This window comes from Buceros rhinoceros, unplaced genomic scaffold, assembly GCF_000710305.1.
Source record: "Buceros rhinoceros silvestris isolate BGI_N320 unplaced genomic scaffold, ASM71030v1 scaffold44405, whole genome shotgun sequence".
Taxonomy (NCBI): Eukaryota; Metazoa; Chordata; class Aves; order Bucerotiformes; family Bucerotidae; genus Buceros; species Buceros rhinoceros.
The window spans coordinates 1-11,358 of NW_010411961.1; the positions used below are offsets into that span (position 1 = coordinate 1).

At 38.2% G+C, this 11,358-nt stretch overlaps 1 protein-coding gene across 1 annotated transcript in view; it reads left to right on the forward strand.

The window, feature by feature from the left end:
* Positions 1 to 1,154: 1,154 nt before the first annotated feature.
* Positions 1,155 to 11,358, forward strand: part of LOC104493496 (N-acetylserotonin O-methyltransferase-like protein) — a gene marked incomplete at both ends in the record, with an annotated part of 12,530 nt that continues 2,326 nt past the window's right edge. Inside the window, 5 exons of the mRNA XM_010136183.1 lie at positions 1,155 to 1,286; positions 3,068 to 3,115; positions 3,744 to 3,808; positions 5,725 to 5,786; positions 7,878 to 7,986. Of these exons, the coding sequence (XP_010134485.1) occupies positions 1,155 to 1,286; positions 3,068 to 3,115; positions 3,744 to 3,808; positions 5,725 to 5,786; positions 7,878 to 7,986 (416 nt within the window). The remainder of the gene's footprint in view (positions 1,287 to 3,067; positions 3,116 to 3,743; positions 3,809 to 5,724; positions 5,787 to 7,877; positions 7,987 to 11,358) is intronic.

Sequence of the window (11,358 nt, forward strand, 5' to 3'; positions counted from 1 at the left end):
CAGATTCCCTCTGTAAGCAAGTATGTATGCATCAATTTTATGTATGATTGGATGAATTATTCTGCTGACAAGAGGTGGTGTAATCAAACAAATAAAAGACTTGCCCAGGCTGAAAAATGTCGGCATGATTACTTCTGTCTTATAATAGAAAAGTTTGGGAGGTCTTAAAAGGGACTGAAGTAATTAAAATGTACTTCCATTGCCCTTATTTCAGATGCTTAATACTGAAACGTCTGAAAATTTGACTTAGGCTTCTGAAATGTATGAAAAATTCATAGGATTAGTGGTACGAGCAGGGGAGTTGGGGGGTGGGCCAGGGGCTATAAGTTAGCTGTCTCTTCTTTCTGCGAAGTGCCCGTGGAGCGCAAAGGAAGCTGTACCCCGTCATTCAGACTGTTCAGCCCCTGTGGAGGAACACTGGGCAGGCTGCAGGATGCTTTTGAGTGGCGCTTGAGTGTTATAATGCATCTAATTTAGATGCTTAGTGTTACTTTTCTTCGTGGGCAAACCTGAATTTAAGTGGGGAAAAATATATTATTTGCAAAATACAGAAGCACCAAGATTAAAGCATGCACTAAGTTATTAGAAACATCTTGTGCCTGCTGGGTGTATTAAATATACAGGTCTAACCTGGAGGCAAGGAAGAGGAAGAATATGGAATTTTTTTGGACAAAATCATACAGAAACTGGCTCTTTCTGTTTTCTATTTATCACATGTGTAATGACACATGAAGTCTGGGTGGAAAAGCTCCTGTAAGAATGTGCACTACTAGTGCACAAGTAAAGTGCTATGGATGAATGTAATAAAAAAAGCCAGTAGTAGAATATCATGTTTATGAAGTGCATAAGTTTTATACTGCTAGATTTTTATAGCAGAAGAATGGTGAAATTACTAATGCGGTTAGGTTCTAATAAATAATAAGGGTAAAATCACATCACTTTAAAAGTTTTTTCTGGGTTTTTTTGTTTTGGACTGCTTGTAAATGATACACCAAACACTGTGATAGAAGCACTGTTTTTTCCCCCGTGTGTTTGTGGAGGAGGGGTGTTAAAGTGGAAGGAGCAAAAATCAAATTTGTCACTTGCTTAGTGTCTCTTGGAAGCAACCTTTAATAACAAGAGCAGATTGACTGCATTGCTTTCTTTTGTTACAGGGCTTGCGGTTTGAGGTGGTTCCGTCCTGGTTTAAGGAGACACTTGAAAAGTCATCTTTTGCAGCCCCTTATGAGTATGCTGTGGAAACAGCAAAACAGAAAGCTCTTGAAGTAGCAAACAGAATGCATATAGTAAGTTACCAGCTATTTCAGCAATGAGATTTTTATCTTTCGGTGGTGTGTGTTACTGCAACTTAATTTGCAAGTACTTCTTAGGTGATCTCCAAGTACGTTTTCCCCAGTGAAGGCAAATGGATGTTTTTCTGTTGTTAGAGAAAGATAGTTTCCTGAAATTAACTCGCCTAATCAAAAGAAGGTCTTGTGACTGCAGTTCAGGATTTGCATAACCAGAAGTGTCCTGCTTCTCTTGTCAGCAGCACACCTCCTGTTGCTTGAGATACATACTTGGTAGTTCCTTCCAACAGTCAGGTGTGTGTCTGGACAGTTGTTCATTCCAGGAATTTGTTGACTGTGGAGGCAGACTCTGTGGGAAAACACACTGATGTGAGTCTAGTGCTGTGCTATAGCTCTCATTGAACAGTAGTTCAGTTGAACAGTTGTGAGAAGAAAATAGCTCAGAATTTGTGAGTATAGAGGTGCTGGAAGAAAGCAGAAAAAGACGACAAATTATGCTTTAAAGCATTCTGGTCAAAGAAACAGGCAATTTCATTTTAAGAAGGGAGAAGCTGACATGATTTCAGGTCCTGTAGTCAGGGCACCCATTTGGTATCCTAAATATTATCAAAACCCGTTATATACTATCAGTGGCACATTTGACTTCTGCACTTGTCTATGATCACTGTAGTTGAGCACCCAAGGCTGTATTCTACCAGAACAGAATTCTGAAGTCTAGCTGATTAGATCCCACAAAATATAACCATTTCTTAATATTGCAGCTCTGGAAGAGAGGAGTGTGTTAGTTGAACCTATATTGATAGTGGAAAAGGAAAATTGAACACTTTAAACCAACAGTGTTGCCAGATGTCATCATTCTTTAAAGTAAATATTGCACGATCTTCGGTGTAAATTGTTTTCTGGGTTTCTGTCAACTTCTTTTCAGAGAATGTACAGCATCAGGACAGTGGATTTTAAACCCAGCCTCACTAACTGACCTATATTGGGCTTTCATTGCAAAACACTACGCTGGTGATAATGCTAGTTCGGTAGATTTCGAAATGCTGCTTCATACAGGATTTTTAAAATAATGTCTGTTCTACCATTTAAAGCACATCAGCGGCCTTTCTATGGAAGAATCACCTCCCTACGAACTTTTAAATGTAATGATCACAGTTACAAACAAGTTTCCTGTCTTGCTGCGTTGAGTAACAACTATGTATCTCATAACATGCCAGTAAATCAAAACTCAGCTATAAGGACAGATTACTGTTTAAAGCCAAGAAATGACTACAAGGAATCTTTATGTACCTCTACCTCTCAATTCCCCCAAATGGACTGCATGTGTTTCCTTTTGAGAGGTATAAACAAAGTATAGCTAAAGAAAGTTGTTTTTTTCAGCAGAATTTGACTTGGAAAAGTGATCCTAGCAGGCTGTATGCCCTGGCTTCTGTTCATATGGCACTTCCTTTAAAGGAATCCTATCTGCCACCTTGAAGACCAGGTTGACTTTTGAGAATGCACTTATTTCTTTCCTGGGTGCCTATGTTCATCAGTAACATAATTTGGAAAAATCATGACCTGAGAATGCTGTGCTCAAGCCTCCTGTTTTCCTCACTTCTATGGCGATACAAAGGATTACTGTCTTGTAAACAGTGCAGAAGGAGAAACAGTGTCTTGTTTTCAGGTCGGTGTAGAGCCCTACATGTAAACCAATGAACTTACGTTTTCTTAAGCTTTAAAAGGTTTTGTTCTTTCTACCTCTTCTGAGAAATACCTTCCTTCTTTATGCTTTACAGAAACACCTGAGAACCCCTGATATTGTCATAGGAGCAGACACTATTGTGGTAAGAAGTCTTCTGTGGCTTAGCATTGTTTTAATTTATGGCAAGCGTAGAAGATATTTGTATCTTTAGGTTTCAAGTTAGAGTTTGAAACTGAGAAGTTATCCCTGCAATATGAGTTGTCTTTTGGGTTTTCTGGGTATGCGTTTCAGGGTTGTTCTCCCAATAAGGCAATTTTTGGTATCTTGAGTGCTAGAAGCCTTGCTGCTGTGTTTGCAGAGATGCTAATATTGCATGACTATTGCCCTGGATCCTCTAGTATGTAATGGAAATTATGTTCTCAGGCAGTTGTTGACTGTCAAGAAGTCCAGATCATGTGAAGTGTTCAATGTTGTGCCTTGTAGTGGGCATCGCTTTATACCTGCCATCTCCACAGATGCAGTGAATGATTAACAACGGAAGTTGAATTATCCTTTTGTTTGAGAGCTGCAGCCACCGGAGGATAGAGTGTTGCATTCATTATGTGCTTAACACTGAATTACGTGTTCTACCATAGTAGCTGTGCTCCTTGCACTACTCAGTAGACTCACGTTTGAAGCCTTGGCTGAAATCATGGTTTAAACATAATTTCTGACCTCTGCTTCTGAAAAGTAAGAAAAAGCAGCATGCTCACTCTGGCTTTCTGTTTTAGGCTGTGGATGAGGAGATCCTGGAGAAGCCAGTTGATAAGCAAGATGCATATAGGATGCTCTCAAGGTCTGTAGCTTTACGATTCCAAATATGTATATTTAGCTGTTTTAAAAGGAGCTGTACAGATTCCCTGATGTATAAGAATTCCACGGACACAATTTTTTCCCATCGTTTTTAAATAGTGTAAGCCAGTTCTGACACTGAAAAAGTTAGACCTGCTTTTACATTACCCACAGCTGCTTGCTCCTGGTCCCTCACCTTAGCAAGCCGATCAGGGACATAATGAACCATTTTGTTTTCACTTGGATGAGTTTTCAGAGTCACCTATCACAAGACTGTATGCGTGCTTCAGCAGGTACAAGTTGGGGAGATGCAGAGGGAAATCGTATGAGAAAGAGGCCAGAACGATCATGGAAGTGGTTTGACATTTAATCGAGGAATATTGCATATATAAGAAGGTACATAGTGATATGTGTTCATGGACAATTGCTTTAAATTCTATAGTTTAACTGAGGAGGAAATACCTTGGAAAAAACTTGGGCTGGTGTTTTTTGAGTTTTTAGCTTTTTTCCTAAAGGATACGGTTTCCTACAAGTGTAGTTTTTGAAGAAACGCCCACTAAATAACTGCAGTCACCTCCTTTCTAAAGGATGAGATGTGATGAATCCTCCAGTCACGCGTCTGGTGTATAGGGAGAATACAGAAGAGGGTCACTGCTTGTTTCACCAGTTTACATGTGACGCAGGCATCTCCTAACAAAAGAATACAAGTGGCTTGGTAGTTTCTTAGTTTTGTTTTGTAAGTCTATTTTAGGTGGTTTTTTTTCAATTGATGACTTAGGCTGAATTTTTGATCCTTTGTGGCATGTTACTAACTTAAAAGTAGTAGTCTAAAAAGTGAAGTGACAGCAGCATATGTTATTTGTAGGAGATTCCCACAGGAATCTGCCTGGCAAGAGACTGCTCACAACTGTTTTTGCTTGAAATCATGCCAAGTTTTGGTTCAAAAATAGTACTTTTTTTTTTAACAGAGCTTAGTCTACTTCAAACACATGCAAATATTCTGGCTTTTTTTTAAGTTCATTACGTAGTCTCTTAATCGTGTATATGTAATGCCCTTAAAATTTAGGGTTTTTTAGAACTCTTAATTTTGTTCTATATGAACTGGGAAAAATGTAGACAAGGTATATATTTGCATATATCCAAAGTGTCAGATAAAAACTTTTACTCACTGTTTCATCTTACAATTAATTACATGGAATTTCTGGGGGATAGTAAGATCACATTAAATTATAGCCTGGCTAATTTCTAGGAGACTATTCCTTAATTAGTCTCTTCAAAGATTCAAGTTCTCAAGCTGTTTTATTACACTTCCATTGTTTGCACATCAAATTAATAAATTTAAAGCCCTCAAAACTAATCGGCCACATTGTGGCGCTCTGGAGCCACTACAGGAGCGAGCACATGCGTCTGGGGGAAGGAGGAATACAGGCTCCCTTCCTCTGCACTTGCTGTGGGATCCCTGGGGGCCGAGTCTGGGTGAAATGAGTCCATAAGGGGTAGTTGCCTGTCCCCTAGGTTGAGTCACCTAGTTATTTATTGCCAGCTTTCAGTGACGATGCCTGTAATAGTAGTGCTTACGCTGATTGGCTTTTTCTTACACATTGGAAATGGTCCCTTTTCCTTATCAACAGTAATAAGCTGATACCATGGACTACTTTTCCAAACTTTGGACAACAGTACAAGTGAGATTTTGGAGACTTGAAATGACTAAATCTCTGTATAGTATTTTTTTGTTTTGCTAATGTCTTTTCACCTATATTGAAATAAAAAGATCAGATAAAATGTATTTCATTAGGATATGCGTCAGAGCCATCAAGTGATATATTAAGATACTGCTCTGTTTCTCAGGCCGTACTAGCGTAATCTTTAGAACATTTTTGCACATGACAGATTTCATAATGCACATTTTTTCCCTGACAGATTGAATGGGAAAGAGCACAGTGTTTTCACAGGAGTGGCTATTGTACATTGCTGCAGTAAAGGTACATGTGTCATTTTATTAAAACTCAATATTTTCATTAAAAATTATTATTATATTATTATCCATTAAGGACTTGTACAAATAAAGAAACAGGATGGAAATTTTTCGTATATGGTCTGAATTGGCTTCTTACTCAAGATGAGAATTATCTTATGAATATATAAATTAAAACCTCACCACAAAAGCCAACCTTCTTGCTGTATCCAGTTTTCACACAGCAGAGTAGACGGCAAAACACATAGACTTTAGAAATAGTGTCTCCAAAAGCTATGGGATAAATTAAAAGACCAGTGTAAATTGTGGGAATATTCTAAATGAAATTCAGAGAAGGCACTACAAACTGTGGGTCTGAGCAGAATCTGATCCGTATCAACTTTATTCCTGTGTTTTATTTACATTAGCTGATGAATACCAGTGTTTGCTGCATCTGTAGTAACTTTGTTCTGCAGTAAATAAGGGAAGCTTTAGACCCCATTTTTAGGGGATGAGTGAAGTAATGGCTTAATGCCTCAGACTGCTAATGAACTGTAGGGAGCAATACATCAGTGTTCTTTATCAGATAATTTATATAGTAAGCAAGTGGTTTTTATGAGAACTGTACCATTACTATTATTTGAGGAGTGTTTGGTTTGAGGGCCTTCCTCTGATAATTATGTCAATATTCGTTTAGCGGAACTTTTGCAAGGATCATTTCACTGGATATAGTCTTTCTGTATACAAATTATTTACAGCTTTCAACCTTTCCTGGAATGATTGCTCTTAACTCTTGCAACAGATCTGAAGTCAGTGATCCAGTACCCTTACTAATATGCTACTACTATGTAGAAAGAGAACTGCTGCAAAGGAAATAAAAAAGGGGTTCCTGTAAGCAATCGAGCAAGAATAATAATACCTTTAATTGTTTACTCTAGGAAGAAAGTAAAAGTGCACACAACTGTCGTACTGATGCTACGACAGCACTCCTCATTGGAAGTTTACAAATGTAAGCCACATGATATTCAGGTGAATAAAAAGACCATGAGTCTGCATATTCCCTAAGTGATGAAATTAATAGAAGAGTTTTCTAGAACACATTTTTAGTTTTGTTAATTACAATGCTGTTGTTAAGTACCGCGTCTATGTTATAGGTGGAATTTTCATCTTGAGCGGATTGGTTTTTTTATCAGTACGGAAAGATGTAGTAATCTGTCTTCATACGCAACAATATTTTGATTTCGTTTGGGTCACTAAATGTTTTTTCAATGGTAACACCATTAGCAGTTGGTTAGTATTGTTCCCTTGGTCTGTACTATGGATCTTTCATACTCTTCCTCGATAATTTCAATTGCTGTCAGAACAGTGGTAATAGGAGATGCTGGTCTTGGTATCTATAGAAAAGAGTAGAGAGGACTAATAATCAGTAATGTGCACACTCCTTTGTGCAAAGCTGTTTCCTTTTGAGCGTGTTTTGGAGAAGCCTCTGTCTGCAATGATACCAGATTCACAGTGTACCACATGCAACAGGGTCCACACCCGGGTGTGCAGTATCTTGTTGTACCTCTGGCCTTCTCTCAACCACTTCTATGTAACAGAAGTCAAGTAATCTTATTTCTTGGGAGATGGTATGAAAGTGGCACTGATGGTTACTGCTAGGACTGCTGGATGCCTGAGCCTGCAGTGCAGGTGCACATTCCCATTCAAGCGTTCATAACAGCTACGTGGTTAACTATGATGTGTTGTTAAGTGTTCTTTGACAATGGTCATAAAGTTGGAGGGGTGTTTGTAGCCTGCTTTCTGTACACAGTGCTAGATGTGTAGCAGTCCATAAATAGCTCTGCATAGGCATCATTAATTTAAGAGTGCATCCACACAGGGAGAGCAACCTGCTAACCCCAAGACAGGACTGCAGAGGTGGAAAACGCAAGCTTTTCATTTTTGAGGGAAGTTGAGTACACTGTCCCTAAAGAGTATTATTAGTCATTTCATACTTCTCTGCATAGCATCTTTAATTTTTCCCCAAGCAGTAATGTCAAATGAATACGAAATAAAACTGAGATGTTATGCCCTCTAAACTACAATTTCTGTTTCTGATAAGACCTCTTCCTTTCTGTAGATAATCAGCTAGAGACAGAAGTCACTGATTTCTATGAAGAGACTAAAGTAAAATTTTCTGACCTGTCTGAAGAGCTCTTATGGGAGTACATTCATAGCGGGGAGCCAATGTAAGTAAGACCCTGAAACTATCACACAGTACTTCAGGGCAGGCCTTAGGGTACAGTATTAGCCACCAGCATAAAATGTTTTATCCTTTGTAGTATGAAATTTTATCATGGGTGTACGATAAATTATAGCATGAGTGATGCAATGTGAGTATTTCATTCTTGTCTAGAGCTCTCATTCCTCCAGGGAAAATGTGCTACATTTTAGTACTCTAAAAAATTTGAAAAGTGAAGACTACTGAAATACTTTAAATTAGAGCAAGCACTCATGGAATATACGAGTACTTCTCTATTAACAGAGACATTCAGGGAACTTGGATACCTGAGACAATGGATAGTTTTCATTATAAAACAGGTTAATAGAATGAGTATTGGATAATCAGGCTATTGGAGAACTTTATTGAAAGAAGCTAGAACTTGGTTTATTTAGTTTATTTAGTCAGAATTGCACGGCTCTGACGCAAGAAACACCAACTTAATTTTCACTTATTCTTGTGGACAGTTTATACATGTTCCTATGCCATAATTGCCCCTTAGCTTATGTGTTTCTGCTACCCTTGTAATATACTAGTTGCACACAACATAGATTCTGCAGAAGAAATAGAATGAGAACAGAATGCTTAACTACTCCTAAGATGAAGTTGACTTGATTGTTTAAAAAAAGTCCTTATTTGGAGATGACAAGGGAATGTTTGGGACTTTACAGAATTTACCTTTTTCTTGTGTTAGATGAAGCTTAGTGAAGGTAGATCAGGCCATACTGAGCACTGTGGACTGCATGTCTGGTGATCTGAGGTGAACTTTCGGCTTTGTAACTTCAGTTCTGTGTAAGAATATCAGTCATGGTGTCTTTTAAACTCATTTGTGCTATAAAACAATATAGTCATGTTTTACTGGGGAAAGAGGAACCAGTGTAAACTTTGGGTTTATTGAAGTGCTCATGTGTAACTGAGGCACTTTCTGAACATACAAGGTTCCCAGCTTATTAAACAGACTGAAGCTAGATTGGATTATGCAGAGAAAAATATTTTGTCAAACATATACTTTGTAACAGAAATTCCTAGTTAGGTTTTTACAAGGTGATCTTTAGTACACAGCTGATTGTAAAGTTTCAGTTTGAAGGAGAAACGACCATGGATTTTTAGGAAGAACATGAGGTCAAAATATTTTGGAATATGCTGTTTATTTCCTCTGGAAGAAAATACGCTTTAGCAGTGCTGTGCTGCAGCAAAATGGCTCATGAGCAGTGCTGGGTAATTCTGTTCATTCTGCTAAACAGGGTGTGTGACAGCAAGGGTTTCTCAGGGACCAAAGGTTCAGAGAATGTATTTCATTGCTCTCTGGAGCAGAAGCCAATCAATATTCATTCATATAATCAAGAGGATAGGAAGCATTTGCTTTGGCCTTGCAAAGGAGCTACTAAATATAGTGTCCTATAAATTTTTCACATTAGTAAAGAGAAGCCTCTCATGGCTTTTCTTTTTGTTTGGTGGGGCGTTTTTTTTGTCCCTTCCTCCATGGTCACCCATATTGGTTACACATTTATGTGCATACAGGTTTTTCTAAACACTATTGCAGTTCAAGTGACCATTTGTTTGGGTTTTTTTAATGGTGACTTAATTTCGTGCAATCATACAAGACTTAATGATCACATGAAAAGTAAAGAGAAAATTGACTCTTTTGTGCTGTTGGTAATTGGGTTGAGTTCTTTTTATAGCAAGGACAAAATTGGCATATAGTATTTTAAAACTCAGTCACAGGGACTACTTCTAAAAGTACATAGCTGACTTAATATGAATAAGGGAGGAGAGAAAAGCACTTACTCAAGGGAGATTGTGATAAGGCTATAAAAACCTGCAAAAATTTTTGGTGCAGAAAGATGGCCTTTCCCTTTCTGTTTTATTCCTGTTCCTCTTGACAGGCAAGGATTTTCTGCCTGCTGGCAGGGTCCCTTCTCTTCTGGCTCGCTGTAGAAATAGGTCTGGAGCACAAGTAATCCTGTTTTGGGCTTGTGTAATGAGTAGACTTAGTTTCTGCCAGCCTCTTTGACCCAGCTTTTTATTTTGTAATCTTTCCCACGTGAGTAATTTCCTCTGTCTCTGTCACTTCCAGTCTGAAGATCCTATGTGGTTTTTTGGTAGCTCTGCTCTGAATGGTGGCAGTGAAACCAAAGGATCCTGTTGCACTCTGAGAAAGAGGTGATTACAGAGGCTTGAGCTCTGCAGTTCTAGACTTACCTATGAAGTCAGAAAATGTAGAATGTAAATGTCTAACTCTCTTCCCTTGTATGATTTCTTTTAAGAGTTATTTCCTTCAAGCTACAGAGAATACATATTTTAGATTTTGACAGTAGTTGCAGTCTCATAGCACAGATCACGTCATGGATAGGTCGAGGTTATCAGCTTTTAAAGCAGCTTTAAGCACAAAAATCTTCAAGGTGCAGAATTACAGAAGGGGAGCTGTATAGTTCTTACACTTGAATTAACTTTAAATCTTGTTTTTAATCTATTTTGTTGCTACAATTGACTCCTCTATGAAATAGCTGTTCTACATTCATCAAAACTTAACAAGCAAATCTTTTTCTTATGCTATCTCTGCTTCTTTGCAAGTTTCTTTGCAAATGGAGGCACATCTCTGATTGGTTCCATGATGTGTGTATGCTGCCTGGGCATCTAGCTCTTCTCTCTCCCATGAGAGAGACAAGACCTCTGTCATGTCAGTCTCACTTCCTTCATATTTAAAGGAGCTAAAGGTGGGACTTATCTAATTTGTAATCTATGAAGTGAAGGTAACTAAGCTTAAGTATCCAATCAACTAACAGTTGATATAGAAGCAAGAAATTAGTGTACAGCTTCTAATGTATTTTAAATGTTTGCTTCAGTAAAGATGAATTTTTTCAGTGATTTACCTATATCTTTCTGACTGTTAGGGAAGCCCAGCCCCTAGCTCAGATGGACTCTGTCTAATGTGGCTAAAATTTGTCTGTACTTCTCCTGGTGCAACTGTATGGGCCAACACATCTATGTCACTCTCACGCATGTGTTCTTGACTTTCAAAACCCACCTAATACCCAACCAAGCATCTCCCTTCATCTGTAGGAGCAGTAGCGTTTGTTAGTGCAACAGTGATTTATTTCATCATTGGCTCTCTATTGGACAGTACAGATATCATATATAAGGATATACTATTTTGTGGCATGACTACAGTTCAAGTTCTACAGCTAATAAAGAAAATGTGCTTTAATGTTGCATTTTCAAGAGTTGCCTCTATTTTCTCTCTCATAACATTTTTTCCCCCCATTGTATTTTTTGTGGGTTTTGTTGTTTGTATTTTGGGGTTTTTTTTGGAAAAAAATCAGTGGACATGAAACATTCC